The sequence below is a fragment of the Felis catus genome, chromosome A3, assembly GCF_018350175.1.
Source record: "Felis catus isolate Fca126 chromosome A3, F.catus_Fca126_mat1.0, whole genome shotgun sequence".
Classification (NCBI taxonomy): domain Eukaryota; kingdom Metazoa; phylum Chordata; class Mammalia; order Carnivora; family Felidae; genus Felis; species Felis catus.
Window position 1 is genome coordinate 68,987,724 of NC_058370.1, and position 23,612 is coordinate 69,011,335.

The 23,612-nt window shown below is 36.5% G+C and overlaps 1 protein-coding gene across 33 annotated transcripts in view; it reads right to left on the bottom strand.

Annotated features, from left to right (window-relative positions):
• The window catches only part of NRXN1 (neurexin 1), a 1,127,382-nt gene that overhangs the window by 11,767 nt on the left and 1,092,003 nt on the right, over positions 1 to 23,612 (bottom strand). For 22 of the 33 annotated variants that reach the window (XM_019827181.3, XM_019827188.3, XM_019827175.3 and 19 more), the window contains one exon: positions 13,190 to 13,277. In XM_019827181.3, the coding sequence (XP_019682740.1) occupies positions 13,190 to 13,277 (88 nt within the window). The remainder of the gene's footprint in view (positions 1 to 13,189; positions 13,278 to 23,612) is intronic. The other 11 variants (XM_019827182.3, XM_019827189.3, XM_019827180.3 and 8 more) reach the window with 1 other exon arrangement.

Consider the following 23,612-nt stretch of genomic DNA (forward strand, 5'->3'; position numbering starts at 1 on the left):
TGGAGAGTAGTCAAGTGAAAAGTGGCCAGCAGAGTCTTCTAATCAGAAGGAATGAGGAGTAATGACTTAGAGGAAAGAAAAAGTTTACTTTTCAGAAACTAAACAAAAGCCTGAGTGGATGTTGTATAGTAGATGTTGTGGGAGAGTGAAAAGAAATTAGAAGATGGATATAAAACTTAACACACAGATCAGAGGCCATGCAAAGGAGTCATACATGATAAGATCAGCATATCTGGCTTCATAAATAATAATGCTTTTATGGGAAAAAAAGGTGTCACTAACAGTGAAAACGCAAATGAAAAGAAGAGAAATATTTGTAGTACATATGACAGACCAAGAGTCAATACCTCTAAAATACAAAGAGCACGTATCAAGTAATATGGAAACAGTAAAACAAACAATCCACTGGAGGAATGGACAAAAATGTGCACAGGCAAGTGAAGAAAAGAAGGTCTGAATGGGTGATCAAATGTAGGACAAGATGCTCAACTTAGAATGGAAGTCAAAATAAAATAAGGAGGTTTTTTTTCCCAACAAACTTACAGGAATAAAGAAGAAAGAAATGGTGACATGGTAAGCATATTTATTTGGGAAATGGGCAATTCTGCTGGTGAGAATATGAAGTTTTCATTTTTAAGAAGTAATCTAATAACATCTATTAACATTTTAAAAAAGATTAAATTGCAGCTGGAGGATTCCCTCTAACATTATATGCTTGAAATTTGCAATAGTAAAAGATAAAGAGAAACCCAAATATTTAAATTACGCAACCCCAGTTTGGGGAATACAGTCTACATAATTAAATACACCAGCACATAAATATATAAATATAGGATGTTTGTTATAATGTTATGAGAGGAAAAGAAACAAAGGGAAAAACTTAAGAGATTAATGACAAGGTTATGGTTGAATAAATTATGGAACACCCACAGTCTAGAATTTTAATAAAGTTGAAAATAGGAGTTAGAGTTAAATATGTTGACCTGAAAGATGTACATAACATGTCAATAAAGGAGAAAAGCAAGTTTAATTCATATAGTGTGCATCCATTTCTATAAAGCAAGAGAGAAAAACAACTCTTTTTATGTATTTAATAGGAATATGGTGAAAGGTATATGAAAGATTCATGCCAAGTTGTTATTATCGGTTCATGTATGGAGGTGGGGGGGGGAAGGGGAAAATAAAATCAAGTAGAATTAAAATCACATAATTAAAATTCTTTAACAAGTATTTACTGAGTAACAACAATTTACCAGGTACCATGTAAGATGTTGAGGATATCAAGGTACCCAAGAGTATTAGAAACACAATGAAAAATGTGATAAAATAAGACAACTTTAAATTTAAAAATGCAATAAAAGAAGAAGACACAAAAAATGGTACTAAGAGAGAGAGAAATGAGGCTTTAGACAGGGACATCAGGAAAAGTTTCTTGGAGTGGAAGGTATTTGAAATGAGACTCAAAGGAAAAGAAAGATCCAGGTTTCTAGATTGAACTCTGGAAAGCCACTAAGGATTAAGAAGGAAAACGTTGAGACAGAATGGCCTGAAGCTTCAGGAACAGAATCAAGAAGACTGCATGGGAGGATTTGCAGGAAATCTAACTTAATCCCCGTCTTCCCTTAACCGTATTTTACATCATCCATTTTAGTATGGGGCCCACACTATTGTGAAAGTTTACTTAAGTTTTTCATTTCTGTTGGGTGGATTTTTTGCTTCCAGTCTATATTGCTAGTCCTTTTATAGTTACCTGTAACTCCATTTTTTTTTTCTACCACTTCCCTCACCTTCTAACATCAAATGAAGATTGTGCACACAAGCTACAAGATGTATGTTTTCTGACTGATTAGAAGATGAGATTTTTGTAAGTTCATAATTTTTCAGGAGTAGACTGGGGTGAATTTAACCATTAAGAAAATGTGAGAAACCTCTGATTTCAAAGTTTTATAATAAACAGGGAGGCAAGACACTGGTAGTGACATTGCATTTCATCATAAATATGGTTTCCTCAACACTTCCCTAACTCCCAGCTTCTATAATATCTTCAGTAAAAGAGGGATTTATGATATTTATTTAATTAAACCAGAAATCACTTCCCCTGTGCTTATGCAGATTAGGATCAATTTATATCAATGCAAGTTATCATATCTGCATTTATTTTCCTATGCCTTCAAGTAATAAGCCACTTAATTCCAATGACTAAATCACTAAGTTATTTAAAGTCAACCAAGTTAGCAGTCTCCATTTTGATTCATTTGGGTGCTTTATTTACATCAACATCATCTGACACCCATAGCACTACAAATAGTTGAGAGCTAATTTGGAGCTCTTTTCTCAAAATAAGCAGAATAGTTGCAGAAGTTTCTAGAGTACTTTTCAAGACTGTTACTATTGCAAAGTAAGTTGAAAAGAGGCCCATCAGCCAGGTCAAACTTTCCATATTTGTGAAGCAAAAAAAAAGCCATACAGAAAATAATTGAGAAAATGAGTTTCAAAGCTAGGGAGCCTGGAGAGTTTGTTTTTCATCAAAATGTATTACATTTCATAAATGCAAGAAGAGCTATATTTTGAAATGTAGATTGTTCTCTCCATTACTGATTTTTACTCCACTATACTCTTCAATAACAAAATAGTTTATTTTCTGGTTGCTCAATGACTAAAACACCCAGAAATTGCTTTTCATTTTTTTAAGTTTATTTATTTATTTTGAAAGAGGAGAGAGTGCCAGGAGAGGAAGGGTAGAGAGAGGGAGAAACAGAATCTCAAGCAGTCTCCATGCTGTCAGTGCAGAGCCCGATGTGGGGCTGGGTCCCATGAACCGTGAGATCATGACCTGAGCCCAAACCAAGAGTTGAACACTTGCCCTCCTGAGCCACCCAGGAGCCCCCAGAAATCATTTTCCTTAAGATGCATTTCACTGTTTTACATACATAAAGTTGAATAACCAATTTTTACCAAAACCCAGAGGATTCATTCCAAAGAATTCTCAGGCCTGGAACTAGGAATTTGGTGGGAACCTGGTTTATAGGAAGACAAAGATGGCACCATGATTATAACTAGAGTAGTGAGGAATGTGCATGTGTGTACACAAGTACGTGGCTGTGTTATTGTTACAATTTTAAAAATTGTTAAGAGACCTTTCGTAATTTGTTATCCACTGCTAACATTGTTTTTATCAGAAACATAATGGTTATATGTTATTTACCTCCCAGGCTCACCATGAGAATCAGATTTGGTAAAACAATAAACGTGAAAGTGCTCAGAGAAGGATAAGGTTCTGTATAAAAACAATGACAGTCTGATTATTTTCCGTGTCTTCCACACAAAAGGTATGGAATCAGCAGCTTTCCCAACAATGACACAGTTCTGCAGTATGTACTGCATGCCATGGCTCAATCAGTTGTGATGGTGACCACCTCGTACATTTATCTTCTCAGGGGTCACTGCATTCAGGGACTTCCCTAACATGAATGGAGGCCCTGTAAATTCAAGTGACTAAAAGATCCCTTAATTTGCAAGGCATGTTGATTCAGGCTATTAATTGTCATGCTGAATGTAGAGCTTGTTTCTGTTTATCTGAGAAACATTCCATCTTTACAGATCAGTGCTTGCTGGCTCCCATGGTTGGAGTGAATTAAATTTCTCTCTCTTTCAAAATTTTATTATACTTTATATTTTTTTTAGGTATCATTAAATCGATCACCCGAGACCACTCTTCAGTAATCACTGACAGCAAGGCCTATTATCTTAGAAATAATAGCTCTTCTGATGAGGTTTTAGGTTTCTTTCTAAAACTGTTAGGCCAATTCTTTGTTCTTCCTTCCTTCTTCCCTGCTCTGGAATTCTGTGGTGTACTCTGAATGAAATACAGCGTATGGTCTCTACTGCGGATCTGTATGCTGGGTGCTAGGTGCACTCCTTCTCAACCAGCGTTCCTGCACACCATCTGTGTAAGTCCAGGGCATTTTGGGAAATGGGGCAATATGTAGTTTTCTTCATTTAAAACTGTGTCTGCTCACTTTGGGTGATCATCTTGATACTGCTGTCAGAAAGCTATTGCCATCTTTTGTTGGAAAACATCTCATTCTTTCTGGTGAAAGTACAAGAGCTAAGGTGAAGAATTAGCCAGGTTTTCCACTGAGTCCACCAGAAGAAAGCATGTCAAGCCATCCACCATGGGGGCGAGTCTGTGGCGCTTATGGCTGGTTAAGTCATGTAGCCCAGTCTTCCTGAACGTCTTAGGAGGAAGAGCAGGCAGATTAAAAGAACAGGCAGGAAGGTTAATCATTCCTTCTTTCAAGAGCTCTGCATTGTTTTCCTCCAAAAATAAAAATTACAGTTGATATGTGCCCTTTTCCCATCCTCACAACCTAAATTTATCCAAGAGAAGCACTGCTCTTGTCTTGTTAGTTTCAGAGTGGCTACTGAGAAAAGTTTTATGTAAATAGAATTCAGAAACACTTTAAAAAACTTTCTAGGTACTAAAGTATCAATTACTAACATTTCTCCTTCTTGCCACGGGTAATAGGTGTATCTCCATTTATAGTATGGTACGCTCCTCAGTCAATTTGCCAGTACTACTTATAAAAGCTAATTTACATTATCAAAAGTTCTTTGTGTTGGATCGAACGCTAAGTGCTCTACATGCATTGTCTCTTTTATCAGCACAACGATATTGCAGGTATTTAACCTTATTCATGCCATTTTGCAGATGCAAAAAGTCAAGTCCACAGAGGTTCAGTGCTTTGCTTCTGATTATACAGCGAGTGGCTAAACTCAGACACTCCAAAGTTTTCTCAAGGAAATGTAAGATTTTAGTGTGCTTATAGATGTGACAATGTTGGTACTTCTCTTTCTACTAATTTTCTTCATTTATTTGATGGCCTCTGTCTGTGTTGACATCTTTAATACATCCATTTTTTAACCTGGAAAATTAATAAAATGTTCTTGTCTCTCCTATTTTATTACCAAAGCCAGGATTCTTATAATCCTGAGGTCGGGTAAGGAGTTAATAATGATGATGATGATTTAATCAACAAAGTCAGATGACAAGAGGTGAGACCTACAGACTGCAGCCTAAGGTAGCATTTGCTGCTCCTTGGAGCCCATGAACCAACAGAGAAAGCATATTATGAATCTTCATGGAGACAGCATTTCCTGTAGGGTACTATTCAGAATATGCTGAGTTACCTCTGACATTATTTGAGGGAAGGTAGTTAATAAAATATCAAGAAAACTCCACAGGAAACCAATTTCATTACCAAACAGGTATTTGATATACATCACAAGAATCCTCCCAGATTTCATGTTTCCATAAGAGATGGATTTACGCTATATTTTTCTAAACGTTTGCCACATTTCTTCCTTCAGGGTTGGTGACTATTTTTAAAATGACAACACATCTCATTGTCTCTTTCCAAAGCTCAAGGGGACATGTCACACTTTAGAAAGGCTCTCATGGTATTTTAGCATTTTCTAATAAAGACTTGTGATGTGAAAGTTTATTAATGTTTTAAGGTTGGATACATGCAGATTGCCTAAAAATCTATTGTGTACTCATTATCGAATAGATTTTTGTTACTTAATACAGGAAGCTCTGTATTAGCAGCCATGCACTTTTTGTAGACTTTCAAATAAATGCTTTAATATAACACAGTAAACTCACTCATCTGTTAACTAAGAATTATAAGCAGCCAATCATGTGTTAGTTAAGGCTTTGGACTAGAGCCCACTCTCTGTAACATGGAAAGGGACTGTGGCTCATTTTTGACTCACATCAAATCTGTATGTCTTACGAGGACGTTGCTACAAGATGGAATAATGTATCCACTGGCATCAAACCAATGCTAGTAGAAACAGGTACTCTACTCACCAATATACCATAATAAGGTATATTATTTGTTATACATTTAAAATGTAGACAGGCATTTTGCTAATCACTGGGTATGCATCATCCTGTTTCCATCTTGTAACAACTCTATTCTGCCCATTTTGCAGACTAGGAAATTGAACCTCAAAGAGACTAAGTAACTTCCCCAAGATCAGGAAGGGCTGCAACTTAAACTGGTTCTGACTCCAAAGTTACAGCCAGAACTAATATTAACTCCCTGTTGTGTATCACAGTTCTTACAAAGTGCTCTTAAGGGCTTTTCTAGTGTGTGGCAATAATCTATTCTATTTTGCTGTTTTTTAAAAAAAATTCCAAAATCACAGATAGGTCCAAATAGTTTACACTGAATGTAAATTGTAGTGTTCTGAAAACCAAGAAATAAAAACCACCTTTTGTTTATTATTTTGTGTCCTACTGATTTCCTGCAAAATTAGTTTGCTGAATAACACTGATTTCCTGGAAAGATGGAATCCTCTGACCAAGACCTTAATACTCCCCACAGCTTGATCAAACTTTAGATGGGCTTCTTCCTGCCTCTAGGCCCTTGGCCTCCCTTTCTTTTGAGCATTTACTTTAGAAAACTTATAATTTCAAATTTCTTCTCTGACTTTTTGATATATAAATATTTTTAAAAGCCTCTTGCTAGTGTCACAACCCAGGATTCTTTTTCTCAAGAACCTGAGAGCTGTCCCTTTGAAATATAATCTTCAACAATGATAGCTCCCAATCTCCCAATTTCTGTGGGAGGGTAGTAGCCTACCTTGGAAAGGGAGAGGGCCTTGCTCCAAGTTGTAACTAAACCTCCAACCAGGAAGATATTTCAAGGAGGTTTACTTTTTCTTTGGGTGAAGCCAATCAGCAAGCCACAGGTAGTCTATGATCCCTCCACAGATCTCTCCAGTCTTCTTTTTTTCAGTTGAGTTGAGTTTGAAGTGAGCTCAGTTTGAGTTCTGGCCTCCATGTATTACAATAATCTTGAATCTTCCTTGACTATTTAACTTTGTCTAATATATTTTTTGTTTTGACATTATTGCTCTCAGAAATAGGGGAAAAGTGCACATGATGTCTAATGACTTTCCTGTATTTTAACCATGCAGCATTCATTTTTATTCTAGTTTTCTGACGAATTAAATTTACATGGGGAAAAAATGGTTACTACACTAGAATGTCACACGCCAAAAGCCTCGTAGTCCATCAGTGCCCCAAATCCAGGTGCCTGCTCTGCTCCTGTATGATTTGCAGGGCCCTAATTCTGTGTGATTGGTGCTGACTGTGGCCTGGTGCTCAGGAGATACTCTAGATGTTTCCAAAAATGAAGTCCTAATTATTGCTGTTTTTCTGGCGACAGCTCAAAATTTACATTTTAACAGCAATGTATTGGCTATTATGGCTAATTAAACTTGCTTTTGAATAATTACATAATATATATACAAAATTTAAATGTAGCACAAAATTATCTTCTAATCAGGCTCTAAAAATATGATCTAATAAGCGATATATTCCTTTAAATGATTGTGATTACTTATTTAATGAAAAGATGCACCTTGTTCAGTATACATACTTTTTTCCTAATGTGGTTAATGAGATCACTTCAATAGAAATCCTTTGATCTTTTCTCAAAATAGCACACTGGAAAACCACTCAAAATTGCATGCTAATTGTAGTAAATTTAACCTAATGAATAGTAATACATGTAAAGGACCTTTTGCTATTAAATTTAAATTTATGCCAGCCATAGAATTATTTAAATGAACATTTAAAAAAATTAATCCTATATTTGTGAGGTACCTGAATCTTAGAACAATCTTCTGCATCCCAAGAAGTTAAAAGCCTACCTTTTCTAAATTAGACAGCTTAGTAGCTCTCTCATGTTACAAAAAGTAACTTAATCTCTCTGAATTTCCCTCACTATGAAAATACTGCAGAGTTTTGTCTAATAATGAAATATAATAATGTTTATGAAATACTAAGAACAATGAAGAATAGAGAATGAATCTCCAAATGAAAACAAGTTATTACTGTTATCTATCAATACTCATATAACCTGAACCCCAATCAGTGTGATCCAACTGATGAGCAATCAACGGGTATCCTTTGAGGGGCTATAGTGATCATCTTATCCCCATTAGTTTAGCTAATGCTTAAGAGATTGCCACAAAAATGATGATCTTCTTCTTTCATAACTACCCAGATTTTTTTATTATTCAGTAAGCTTTTCTTTTTCTCATTTGACAAAAGTTTTATTTGAAAGTGGCCCATTACCCTATTAGCTCCTTCCCACCCACACACACATACATAACGAGCATAGACAAATCATTCTTAGCATTATAAATCTAAGAGGAAATTGTCCTTCCTAAGCAAGACTCCCAGGAAACAGGAAGCTGGTCCTGTTTCCTCTGTAACAAAAGACCATTTATTTATTCATTAGGAAGTTCCCACACCAAAGAGCATCATTCTCTTCATTTATAGTCTTAAATTATCAGGATAAAAATCATCTCTTCCAGGGGCGCCCAGAAGGGTGCTCAGTCAGTTGAGTGTCTGACTCGATCTCACAGTTCCTGGGTTTGAACCCTCTTGTCAAGTGCTCGCTGACAGCACAGAACCTTCTTGGGATTCTGTCTCTCCCTCTCTGCCCCACCCTGCTCTCTATTTCTCTCAAAAATAAATAAACTTAAAAAAATCACCTCTTCTGATTCCTTCAGGAGTTTTGAGAAAGGGTTCTGTTTAGAAGAGGGGCTCAAAACTAAAATGTATGGACACGTTTAAGGGCCATTTTGGAATGTAAGTAGTTTGCAGGGTTGCCATTTTGTCAGCCTACTAAGTGAATCACAAATATAAGACTTCAAAGAAATCTATTTCACAGAGCCTTATGTTCATGTGAAAAAAGAGAAGTCTTGCAAAATATGTATATTTACATAATACAAACAGTAATAACAGCAACACTCATAGCACGTATTATGAACAAGACACTGCTCTACAACATGCTTTCCACATATTAATTTATTTAATCTAACAACACTATCTGTAGTTTGAGGGAAAGACACAGAGGTTGCCAGTCTTTTTGAGAAGAAGTATGAAGAAAAACTCATCCACTTGTCATGTGTCCAGGCAGCTGAAACCAGGCATTTTAGGGCAATGGTGGCCTGTGACCTAGTTATCACTGGCTGCTTTAGATTTCCACCTGTCATTCTAAAAGTTGAGCTTCAATTAGACCTAAATTGTATAGCTATGCTCTCATTTTCTAAAATACTAAGTTTATACCAATGTGAAGTTGTCACCCAATGCTAACCATGCAGGACGGTGTGGCTGGAATCAAGCATCACTGAGTTCCATGTGTTCTCACCCAGGGGGTTGCTCCCAATCCAGTTTCAACATGTACAGTTCCCACCAGGAGGCCTGAGTGGTTTCATCAGTTGCCCACCAATTTTCAGCCAGGAAAAGTAACAGCATTATGTAATAGGGAAAAAATAGCTTGAATATTCTTTTTTTATGTAACTAAATTGGGAAAATGAAAAGCCACCATTATGCTCTATTTCGTGCCAGGCATTGCAGCCGGTGCCTTAAATATATTTGTTTTAATCCTTGCGACAACATGCAAAATAGGCAATATTTTAATGTGAAAGATGAAGAATCCGGCAATCGTAAAGAATAACTGACAAAACATCTGGGGAAGAATGAAAGATATCCTTTTGTAGAATGGGACTAAAGGTATGAACTTTCTGTTTTTGTTCCCAGAGCTGAACAGAACAGTGGATGGCAAAGTAGGACTCAATACTACTTGATCAATGTTGAAATTGATAATCCACCAAGTATACAACTTCCCTCTTCATTAAGCGTTATGAGTAGAACCACATAGTAAGTCAAATTTATCAAACGCTTGGTAAAAGGTATAATTTACTTGTGTTGAGGAAGATGCCAGATTTTTCCTGTGTTATTAATAGCCTTAGGAAGGCACGTTCATGAGCGTAACCCATTTTCACAGAAGAAACCATTTTTTGAAGAGAGGGTAGGTTAGGGTGATTAGGGAAACTTCATATGTAAATATTAAGGGAGTAGGAAAGACACTCATGTGAAATACAGAGAAGATTTGGGCAAAACATTTTTAAAAGTAATTATGCATCTTTTTACAAAAATATCTTCTTTCACTTGTTTCAGGATAGAAAAAGTGCATAGCAGTTATATCCATTTCTGAATATTTAACTCGGTATATTACTTTCCTTAAAAATCAGTTTCCCAAAATATGACCTAGTGATACCTAAAATGATTTCTATCAAGTTATGTCTAACAGTATCTAAAGTCTAATAACAACAGCAACTACAATTTTCGTCCATGTTATTTTATGTTGGTATTGATGATGAAAAGCAAGCAAGAAAAACAAATTTAAGAAAAGCATGACATCAGTACATTGAGAAACAAAGATGTGCAGGAGGAGCATCCTATAATGAAACAATATTCAGATTAGAAAATGATTTAAAAAAAAACACCGCTAGACAAAAAAAAAAAAAAACAGTTGGAAAAAAAATCGTATACTCTAAGGACTTCATAAGAAGCTGTCACACAGAGCCAAGTCTGCCAAAAGAGCAACACTGCATGAATTATTAAAGATGGGTGTGAAAAAAATCATAGGGGATGGGACAGAAAAAGCCAATGATAGAAAAGAGCTCTCACTTACAAAATGTAATATAGGAAGAGAAACCATTCATGAAATACACTATCAAGGAGAGGTAAGATCATAAGAAAAGCCTACAAAGAAAGATGACATTGGAGCAACAGAATTTGAAGTTTAAGCCTTAAGAAAATTGATGAATTGAAAACTTGGGAGTGCAGAAAGAAACAAGGAGGGAGAGGATGGGAAGTTCCAGCAGGCTTGGTGCGAGAGTACCGAAGGAGCTGTCATCACATACAGTCAGCAGCTGCTGTGCCTTGTATATTGGACAACACACTCTGATGCAGCGGAACAAAATTAAAATTCGCACAACAAATCCATGCAGGCAGACAAACACGGTTCCTGCTTCATGGAGCTTACTTTCTTGTGGGGGATGCAAGCTGAACATTAATGAACAAGTAACAGATAAGCAAACAAGATTCCGATAGTGGGAAGTGTGGTGAAGAAAATGGGACAGAAAGATTATTATCTACAGTATGGCTGCTGACAAACTGTTCCTCACTTTCCATCATGCTATAGTATTTAACAAAACAGGCACAAATCAGATGAATAAAAAGGAGACAGGACGACAAAAGGGTAATCTCTTTTTCTCCTCTCTTCTCCTCCCCACCACCTACTGTCCTGTTGTTAGGACCAGTGTCCCCAGAGAAAGGCGGAGGCAGTAAACTAATCTATAAAGAATGGTTAGTAAGACCTATAAGCAATGGCTAGAAGAACTGGGTCACTTAGCTGTGCTCAAGAGGAAAAAAAGCAACAATTTTAAGTGCAATTAGAGTTCTCTTACTGAATTTCCTAGGTACACAGGGTAAGGATGCTATATATACAGAGGATGATAGCCTATACTCAGTCAGCAAAAGAAAGATTCAGACCAGAGGAACACCAAGTACAGTAAGTACTGTAATTAGTAAGAATCTATACTGTTTTCAGCACTATGTTAACATAGTGAAAAATAATGCAAAAATCAATTTCTCTCAAGAAAATGCTAATTAGGAAAGCAAAATCAAATATAAATATAAACACACACACACACACACACACACACACACACACACACACACACAAATGTACAACCTAACACCAGACTTTGTTTTATGAACAATCCATGCTGGAGGATCTTAGCGAAAACCAGATATAAAACAGAATGTCATAATCGGGCATGTGAAAGTAAGAGAAATACAGAAAGAAGAAATTTAGGGAGGGAGAAGGCAAACAAATGGGGCTGATGTAATGGACAAGAAAGAAACAACTATTTTTTTTTAATTTTTAATTTTCATGAACACAGAAAGAGTGAGAATACCAGTGAAAAGGGGGCAGGAATTTGGCAAAGGGACCTAGGATCATATCATAAAGTGACCATATCTGTCCAGACAACCAAAAGGGAATTGTTGTAGAGACCAGTAAACCAGAGGAATGGAATGGATGATCCTCAGAGTTCTAATCACATTCTGGAGGCTGAAATTTTTGATTGGTGGGATACAGGCCAGAGGAAAGAGGATACGAACACATGTCTGTATCTCCTGACCTTCTCCAGCTGAAAGGTGAGAAGCTCCTTGCTGGCCCCCAGTAGTGGCTCCATGTGCTTAGAGTGTGTGGCTACAGGTCAGTGGGTTGTGATAGTCAAAAGGGACACAAGATATGCATCCTGAACCATTTTTTAAATCCAAATACCAAAATGAATAGATTTAATTTAAAGCGATATTCCTCAGAAGAATATAAATTATTTTATGGTGACATGAAGTTTTCTGGGATTCCATGTGACAGCTACAGAGGTCACGAGTTAACTGAGTGGTTAGTCTCTATTTATCTTACTCGCTTTGTTCAGCTAAACAAGAAAATTATTGAATATGAAGAAACACTGCTTTACAAAGGAAACTAATGGAAATGACCCTGATATTTGGTATTATGAATATCTGAAAGCAAACCCAGCCTATGAATGATTCATTTTCAGAGTTCATAGCCACCCCTTAAAGGTACAGAGCTGCTTTGGAAACAGCATTTATGTGTTAGTCAGTCACACCATATCACAAAGAAGGAGGAGAAATTATGCATCAAATAGAGTTAAAACGCCTCAACTTAAATTTAGGGAGACATGGCAAGACTCAAATATTTCTCTATTCAATGTGCCAAGGATTCTACCTGCTGTTTGTTTTACTACTGCCATAATACTCTTACTTCTGAAATTCAGAAATTTATCACTTAAGATAATTTGCTGGCAGAATGAGTGGTGGGGACTTTTTGTCAGTAGAAAGGTCAAATAATTCTCCACAATGCAGGGCAATTTTTAAGCTTTACAATTTTACTACAGGTGACCCAAGGGAAAGCCCATTATACCGTTATACACAAAAATTACATTGTGAGTTAATGGAATGTGAACAGTAAGATATCAGCCTTGCGTGCTGTCCCCCACTGCTTCTTCTGAAATACATAATCTTGGTGGGTTTTGTTTTTAAAATTTGTTTTTCAATAAATGTGGGGAAATTTATCCACGTAAAAAGCAAAACCCCTTATCTCACAATAAGGCATTGTTCAATGGGGTGGACTTCTAGATATAAATGCAAGCCTCTTCTAAGGACCAAAGCATGCAACAAAGATTTAGAGTAAAGCAAAAAAAGTAAGAAAAAAAGTCGACTAACCTAACCCACCTGAGCTCGGCTCACAGGGGTCAATGTCCTCATCGTCGCTGGGACATTCTGCTGAGGCCACAAGGATGTCATCTGTGGTCTGTAAAAGAATCACATTAAGTAGATTAATTTAAAGGGATCTAACAGATGCTCTCATCTTTGTCTCATTGACACATGAAACACATTTGTGTTTTCCTGATAGGTAGAGAAACCCAATTCATTATTTCTCTTTATGACAACCCAGAGCCCACATTTTTCAATCTATTTTAGATCTCTCATGAAAGACTTCACATATTTGTAAAAAGTTGATTACAGCTTATTTTACATAAGGGCACAGAAGTGGTCGTAGCCAACTTACAGATACCCATCCATTCAACTGCACAGAATAGCTGCACACAGTAGCATACAGAGGTTTAAAACAACCTGCCAGAAGCAGATGACTGGAAATTTATTACAACCCTGGAGTGCTACAAAGTATGCATCAGTAGGCTTTATGCAGTACTTGTGCTTAGCTTCCTAAAAGCAGAAGAGCCATAACCTTTTATATTCACGACTAGGTAGAATTTGATGAATCTTTGAGATATAGCTTGTCATTATTAGGAAACACAGATTAAGTAGAGAATATATTTCACTGATGTGTTAAAGGGAAGCAAATATCCATTTAAAGAATTGGGGGTGGGGAGAGATTTCACACTTGATTCTTATTTTTGCAATATTCAGGTAGCAGATGTCATTTCACCATTGTCCTTTTCATTATTGAGGTTTCATGATAAATGAGAAGCGTATAGCAGGATGATATTTTATGGCAAGAGGACGGAGGTGACAGTTTTCTCTGTGACATTCTAGTTGCTTCATTGCACTTACAGCAAAAAAAGATAACCATCACTGTAATAAAAAGCAGAGTATGTAAATCCTAGCAGTTCGTCACATCATCAACACATTTACAAGCACCAAAGGTTGTTCTTTACTGCCACTTACAAGCAGCAGTAAACTCAGAATAGATATTGCATGGAAACTGGGAAGGTTTGCATCAGATTTGGCTAATGCTAAAATACAGAACTCAACATATATATGACAGAAAATATCTCATTACATTGGCTAAGGATTAAGGGGATTATAATTGTGTAGACAATACTCAGAACACCAACCCTGATGAAATCCTGATTTAAAAATGGAATTATAATATATAGAGATCCTACATTAAAGAAAAAAAAAGAAATGTGGCATGACCTACTTTAATTAAGGGAGCACTTAGTATAGTCAGAGATTAAAGTATAAATAAATCAATCTCAGGAAAACTGCGCCACCTTGAAAATGATGAAGATAAAAGATGATACACTTTTGTGACAAGAACTCAGCCTAAAGTTTTTCCAAGTGCAGGGACATTCTGCTGCACATTCAAATAAAGAATTTGTTCAGATGCTAAGGCTTCATGAGGTAGCTTTAAATAAATACGAGCATTTAAGTACCATTTTGAGATGGTTTCATGTTATTTTGTTCTTAATTCCCCTGAGAGACAGTTGGGAGACTGGATTCATTTATTTTGCTGCTACTATTTTAAAAGAGGGAGCTCAAAATATCAGTTTTCCTGGAACTGAAACTGTTCATGTCAGTTGTAACTACCAGCAATTGGTGTGATGGTCACGCAGGTATCTTTCATTAAAGTGAGCTTCAAAAGGCAGAATCCAGCCTCCTCTTGGCATGAGCACATTTTGCAGGATAACATCCAAACTGACTTGATAATAGCAAGTTATTGGATTATGAGGTCTTGCAGGTCAATTGTTCCAGTTCACCCCAGAGCAGATTATCTGTCTTTTTTTTTTAAAGCCAACCTCAAGTGGAAAGCTACTTTTTTTCTCAACCACAGTAGAAATTCTTTCAAGCTACTTTCAAGGTTACAAAAGAATTTCTCATTTCCTTGAGGAACTTTAACTGTATTCATGAAATCAGTATAGGGTTGTTGTTCCGTTCTTGACAGGGGAAGAGGAGGATGAGAAGGATGAGAATAGATTATTTTTTTAAAAAAATATATAATTTATTGTCATATGGGTTTACATACAACACCCAGGGCTCATCCCAACAAATGCCCTCCTCAATGCCCATCACCCATTTTCCCCTCTCCCCTAACCCCATCAGCCCTCAGTTTGTTCTCTGTATTTAAGAGTCTCTCATGGTTTGCCTCCCTCCCTCTCTGTTTGTAACTCTTTTTTCCCCTCCCTTCCCCCATGGCCTTCTGTTACCTTCTCAAGGTAGCCAAATTATGGAAAGAGCGTAAACGTCCATCAACTGATGAATGGATAAAGAAGATGTGGTTTGTACATACTATGGAATATTACTTGGCAATGAGAATAGATTCTTTAACCCAGTACTTCACACCCCAGCAGTGGTATTGCCCCCTTTCTCCTCCTTCACCTGGGGCAGGAGGAGAGACATTTTCAGTTGTCACAACTAGGCAGGGGGGTTGATGGAGGCAGTGTGCTACTACTGGGGTCTGATGAGCAGAGACCTGGGAAGCTGCTAAAGATCCTAAAATGCGCATGACAGCCCTTCCACAACAAAGGATTTTATGAGCCACAAGGTCAGTGGTGCAGAGGTGGAGAAACCCTGCTTTAGAAGTGTAACACTTGTTCTGCGCCTTAATTTTTTGCCTGTGAAAAAAAATGGAGAGCCTAAGAGTACCTATTGTTGTAAGGATTAGTCACAAAAACAGGACCACACTGCAAATGCTTATAAAGCTGTGATACTATCAACAATTACATTATTGTTATTATTTCAATAAATATAGCACTGATTTCATCTTTTCTAGCACTATATTTTTAAATAATATAATTTTAGACGTTAAGCCGGAAGTTGTATGTGTGAATTATTTTCAACTTTTCAGATCTCATGTTAAGTAGTTATATCAAAATACAGTAGCTATATTGGTACTTGGTTGAACTAAGCTTCCATCTCTCACAGCTAGTTTTACATTCTGAATCAGAAATCAAACATCAAATATAAATAACGAAGGCTGCTTCTCAAAATAAATTCATGGACTAAAAATGTGTGACTCAGTGGACAGTGTTTCATGCAGACTAAATTATTTAGGCCACCCAACTTAAATTTTCTTTAAAAAGTTGACCTATTTTCTACATTCTTCTGGAACAATTCCACAGTAAACAGAAAGTGTGAGAATGTTCTCAGTGCTATCTTTCACAAAACACAGTACCTAAAATAACAAAAAATGTCATGAAATAAATAGTACCGGATAGCCCTTCTTGAGTAGAAAAAAAAATTACGGTACAAATACGACCCTATTGTAAAACTGTACTTTAATTTTTAACGTACTTTTCCTGGTATAATGAATATACATCCTTGTTTTTCATGTTTTTTCTCTCAGAAATGGAAAACCAGCAATAGTCTTTTGAATAAAAGATCTCAAATCAATAGATGACTTGGCAGAAATCATCACTCTATGAAAAATCAGGAAGTGGCTTCAGTGTAGGGAAAAAAAATCAAATTTCATTTTGGAGGCTGAATTAACTGAACAATCTTCTAGCCAAAGCTGTGTAATTTAAATTTAATTCACTGTGTTTGTAGCTGTCTTTCTATGACATGCTGTTGAGAGAGTGGTAGAAAGAAACTCAAATATGTCACATTAATCAATTCTATTCTTCAGTATACTTTCCCTGATGTTTATAACCTTTTCCAGAAAAGAGACAACCTGCTGAAAGAGACAGAATAGTAATCAAGCAAAAGCATTAGCTTTACATAAATGTCCATTTAGACAAATGTCCCTAACTGTGCATTTAACCACTCACAGGTCAAAGTGCCATGTTGGTCTTCCCTAATTCAGAGTGGCCTGTACATTCATGCAGCAAGCATCTGTACTTGTTCAAAATGTCTGCTAAAAATATCTAGGTCTCCTTACCTTTAGGGGAAAAAATGATGTGAATAGAATTCAAGAAATAAAGGCACTGAAACTTAATTCATCATGCTCCATGTAAAACACCAACACGTTATAGAGACAAAAATGTAATCAGGACGGGTGGGAGAAAGGATGTGTATAGTAAGAAGTTATCCCAATTTATTTAACTTCTTTAACAGCCAGGGTTATTCCAGAGACACCATTTGGTGGGTTAGAAAGTAGAGAAACTCGTGTATTTTTGTTCTTTTTTTCCTTACTTACAGGCATCTTCCCCCGAACCTTTAATGGTGGAATTTGCTGCATATTCACTTGCTATCACTTTTTTAAAAAGTTTACTATTTAGAGTGCAAGTAAGGAAGAGGCAGAGAGAGAGAGGGAGAGAGAGAATTTCAAGCAGGCTCCGTGCTGTGAGCAGAGCCTATCAAATGACGGGTGGCTCGATCTTATCAAATGTGAGATCACGACCTGAGCCAAAATTAAGAGCTAGCTGGACGCTTAGCCAACTGATCCATCCAGGCATCCTGCTATCACTTTTTAAAATACAGAACAAATGCATATCTGTGTGTTAAAAAGATATGATGAGAGGATAAACTTAGTCTGTGATGTTATATCTCTACTAAGAACAGCGTCTCTAGACTTTATTCCTCATGATAAACAGCTTTACTGAAGACGGATACATTCTGATGAAAACACCTACAAGAAAAATCTATCAGGACAAAATAACAAATTCCACTATGCAAAACTATGCCCACTAGTAATTTGAGGTCCACAAAGAAATTCATGATTTACTCTAAAATTGTGATTGAAACTTTATTTCTAAACAACAAGAGTTTATAGGGCTATACATCCAAATACAACACTGAAAAATATCTCAATAAATGGTGTTCACTTGTATAGCATTATTTACCCAAATCGTTCACTGCTGTGATCAACATTTAAACTGAATTGAGACAGGAGATAGGGTTGAGTATGGACCTAGCTGATATGAGACATGTTTTGCTAATTGGTGGACACTTGATCTTACTGTTACTTTTGTCTATGTGAAGCTGTTCTGGAGGAGAGAGAGCATTCATGTCTGGATTTCAGGACTGAATCTGGCAGTTTCTCCAGAAAAGACTTATTGCCAGCCACATTTTCATGAAAAAAGAAAAAAAAGTCAGAATTCATGATTAGTGTTATAGACTGCCCAAGCCAAGTTTAATACATTGCACTAATAATTTATAAGACAAGAAGTTTCTAGGGGATGGGGGAAGTGACAATATTTGCCAAGAGAAAAACTGCAGAAAAATAACCCAGTTATTTGTACACATATACACCCAGTATATATGTACACATATATACAATTTCTGAACTGTGAGTCAATTTGACCAAATCAAACCAATAAAGATATATCAAACTGGCAATTTCAGGTAATCAACAATCCTATTGGGGACCTAGGTGGCTCAGTTGGTTAAGCGTCCCACTTTGGCTCAGGTCATAACCTCATGGTTCGTGGGTTTGAGCCCCGTGCTGACAGCTCAGAGCCTGGAACCTGTTTCAGATTCTGTGTCTCCTTTCCTCTCTACCCCTCCCATGCTTGCGCTCTCTCGCTCTCTCTCTCAAAAATAAACAAATGTTAAAAAAAAATTAAAAACAAAATCAACAATCCTATTAAAGGTGCAAAATGAGTTTGGAGTCTCTGCATAGATTTTATGGTAGTTTCCATGATCTCAGTCAAGCTTTTGGTTCTTATTTGTCAATTATTTCTCTGAGTAGTAGATGCCACATAAAGATGTCATTCCATGGCTAACTAATCTAATAAAAATAAAAGCAATGGGGGCGCCTGGGTGGCGCAGTCGGTTAAGCGTCCGACTTTAGCCTGGTCACGATCTCGCGGTCCGTGAGTTCGAGCCCGGAGTCGGGCTCTGGGCTGATGGCTCAGAGCCTGGAGCCTGTTTCCGATTCTGTGTCTCCCTCTCTCTCTGCCCCTCCCCCGTTCATGCTCTGTCTCTCTCTGTCCCAAAAATAAATAAACGTTGAAAAAAAATTAAAAAAAAATAAATAAAAGCAATGAAGTGAGATCTAACATGGTAAGTATGAATTTTAGCTCCAGCACATGAATAACAAAAAAGAGTGAGGCTCAATTAGTTATCAACGAAAAGAAAACACTTCATGTATACCTCATGTATACATAGCGTTTTCTGATGGGCACAAAATATGGTCACTACTTAGCAGGGTATAAATTGTAGTTCCCACCTGTAAATAACTTATTGTGCTTACTCTGTTCTGTAAAGCACAGGAACAAATCACTCACTGATACAAATAACAATCAATTCAATTCAAATGGCTTAGCTTTCTTGAAATGTAGCAGTGCTCCCATAACTATTACTTCATTAAATATTCACTAATAACATGCTTATGCAGAATGTAGGTGGAGGTGCTATTATTCTGAGCACTACAGTTAAGTGCATGCTCAAAAAAAAAATACCCATTTGTACACTCATTTACCCAATTTGAATGTTTGAACACTAGCATTCATGAATATTTAGGGCAAAGCTTAATATTTCTGAAAAGAGACAGCTTTCACATTTCTTTAATGTTTTTTTTCCCCAATTGATGCCTTAGGTTATTACAAAAAGTGACCATAAATCATCTGTCTGCTTGGGGGAAAAGGCAGACTTGAAAGCCATTCAATTTCTTCAAAATTTTCTTGACTATTTAAAATGTATGCAATGGTTCCAGAACAGTAAAAGTGGGTTGGATAGAAAAACCCCACCATGGTAAAGAGATCACAATATCTTACTCATTTTAACATGCATTTTATATGGATTTGATAGTGGTCATCTGAACAGGCAAAACTCAAAAGGGAAGATTGGAATGTGGAAATAATGCCACAAAAAAGTGAATTTAAAGGAAATATGCAAGAAAGAAAAGAATGAGGATTTCAGCTTAGTCAAAAAAGGACATCATATTTTAGCAAAGTTATGCAAAGTAGTAAACCTGCAAAGGAGAAACCTGGTGTCATAAAACTTGAAATTAAGTTTATGTTTTCAAAAAGATAGTATATCTCTTATACTATTTCTTTAAGCTACTAATGACCTTTATCGCTCATATTACATTTACATTTTTAGCCAAAGTAATGTAGGAGAGCTGGCCAAAAGAAAAAGTTAAAGTGCAGTTTAAATTTTCAGATAGGTATTGTAATAACCTATTCTCCTGGATTTGCATTAATTAGAATTTGGGGGTATAAGACCTCCAAAGGCGGCTGGTAGTGGAGTGGAAATGCTAAAAAAGAAGTCAGAATATGTATGTGACCAACTGTGTTCCCTCTCTATTTGATTTGCTTTTGGACATGAGTCCAAAATTCTGCACTGAGTTTGGCCATTTCCAAATTAAATGAATACTGACAGATGTTTACAGTGCAAATCTAGGTTTCTAGGTAAGTCTATATGGATCTCTACTCCAACCATTGTGACTGAATGAACTAATTCGTCACACATGTTGAACTGAAAATACTTACTGCTAATGATGCCCAAACAGATTTTTTATAATTGTAAAATGCCAATGATGGATAGTGTTAACTAACATGTTTCCAAACTTCAAGCTTTCATTGTTGGCGTCTAACATGTTAGGGGATAGAATGAACCATGTTTTAGTCAAGCAGTCACACATCTTCTTGTGATGGGCCAGACCTTAGTGATCCTTAGTCTAAACTTGTCACTTTATATATCAAGAAACAGAAGCTACAAAATTAATAGTTTTTGTTTGACCACAATGATAGTGCTAATTAATGGCAAAACTATGAGACTATACTGACCACAATAGGTTGTGATTTTGTCTTATCCTACCCCAGATGACTTTCATCTATCCATTCACCACCCATCCATCCATCCAAAACCATTTTGTTCTCTAAAGGATGTGATATAGTCTATAAAGATACACAATGAAATACATTTAAGATAAATTAAAAGGTGGCAAAGGAAATTATTGGATTTGAGATAAGTAACCACTAAAATTGTCATGAAGAAAACACACACACATATAAGGAGACTAGTTTCTGTGTTCTCAACAGTACTTAAGAAAATGTATGCTATACATGTAAGTATATACTATACATGTAAACATATATGTACTATATATTTATATACAATCATTTTTATATGTGAATGATAATAACTTCTCTATTTCACAGGGATGTTGTAGGGATCAAATTTGACATGCGTGAAAGCACTCTGGAAATATCCAAGTTCCCACGGTGTGGTATTTCTATGCTATTATTACAACTAATAAGGAATTATTTTTTCTCTTCATATTACACTATAAAGAATAGTTCTGGGGAGAGTTCAAAAAGGGCAGCCGACTCTCCACTTAACTGAATAACTTTCATTTTCATGTCCCGAAATCCTCTGAGTGTATCCTCAGTTAAATGGGATCTGTTTCTCTCATCCAACTAGCCCCTCTCATAAATGCTGTTATGCTTGGGCTGATTCCCTTTATACCAGAATAGGATTCATTTCAGCATTGTTTATTTAGGGTGTATGTGTCAATTTCACTGGTAATGTACAAGGTAGGTAGTACCAATCCATAGCTGGCACTGTCATTCCCTCCTCTCCAGGCCTCATGTCCTGGAGAGTCACCATACAGATGCAAGGACACTGGAGTCCTCTCAAGTTCTCCTCCTTACTCACTTTCCTGGGACCTAGGTGACAACTTCATTTCCTTTATCTCTGCATCCACAGTTTATTTCTAATGCATGCCCTATTATAACTAGAGCATCTAAATGAACAGGTGAGTGGGAAATACAGATCACTTAGCAAACACTATTAATCAAAGGAGGGAGGGAGGGAGGGAGAGAAAGACAGACAGAGAGAGAGAGAGAGAGAGAGAGAGAGAGAGAGAGAGAGAGAGAGAGAAGGAGAAGGAGAAGGAAGGGAAAAGAAGCTGAGAGGAAGAGATGTACTTTAGGTTTGACCCCTGCCACATAATGCTCCCTATTATAATGATTGTATCTATAGTTACAACATGACACTGCTTATGGTTGTGTCTTCTCTATGGATTAACAATATACTAATTAGCTTAGGGGCACCTGAGTGGCTCAGTCAATTAAGTGTCTGACTCTTGATTTCGGCTCAGGTCATGATTTCATGTTTCATGGGATAGAAACTGGCATTGGGCTCTAGCTGACAGCACAGAGCCTGCTTGGGATTTTCTCTCTTCCTCTCTCCCTTCCTCTCCCCAACTTGAGTGTGTGCTAATTCTCTCTTTTAAAATAGTAATAATAATAATAAACAATACACTAGTTAAGACCGAAATATTTTCTCAGTACATCAAAACAGTGGAGGTATTTGCCTTTCAAAATTACGTTGAAATCTACAAGTTTGGGAACTGTTTAGATGTATGCTTTATCTTATCTCATGTATTTCTGTGGGATAGAGTTTTTTTTTTCCATGCTTAACATCCCCAAGATATCTATCACAAGAGTTCAGTAGAGCTGATTTAAAATGTCATCACCACTGATTGCGGTGAATTATGTCACAATGTATACATATATCAAGCCATTGTCACGTACTTAAATGTATACAATTTTTATTTGTCAATTATACTTCAGTAAAGGTGGGAAAAGTCATCACACTCTAAACCTTTTATGAAAATAAGTATGATTGTGGAAATAAAGTTCAGAGTGCACGATTCATCTTGATTTTAAAAACAGAAGAAATGTTACTCATGACACTTGAATTGGTAGAATCATGTCAAATAACCTTACTCCTGATGGTCATCTTCTCTAAGCTCACTACACTGAGGTCTATGTTTGTCACAATTTCTCATTTATAACAGTTAATTAAGTCTCTAAATAAGAGTGAACAAGTATAGATTATTTTCCAGGAGTATGACTCCTAAGAGTGGGAGATGAGAACTGTGGCAAAAAATCACACTTTTTCAAAGATTTGATCTGCCTCTAACATCTCTAGAAGTGACAATGAAACTTTATAACTGGCTTCCACATTATACCTCATGGCTGGAAATTTATGGTAGAGAAGTAGCAAGAAGTGACATTACCTTTAACTGAAAAGAGAGAAAGACTGAAAGTGAGAAAGAAGGAAGAGCTAAAAATATCTTGCAATAAGTTGGTCTGCCTGTTTTTATGAAGCAGTCATGTCCTTTGAGAAAGCAATAAGATATAGCTTGCTTTATAGAAAAAAACTGAGAAAAAATAGTTGACTATAATTCTGGGTCCCCCCCTTCACTGCCCCTAATTCTGCCTATCTCCTCAGAACTCTACTACAATAGTCTTGCATTGTAAACACTTTTGTTTATTGTAAAGAAACTATACCTCTATGTTTTTCTTTAGTACCTAACTACAAGATGAAAGTTTTATTTTCCTCCTGAAATAAATTGGATGAATATAAGGGCTGGTTGAGACCAGCCATCAAATTTAGACCAAGAGATATGTATTGGACAGAATTCATTCATAAAATTGAGATCTTTTGACTGATTCTTCCATGAATTTGCTCTTTCATTAGTTCATTCATCCACTTATAATCATTTATT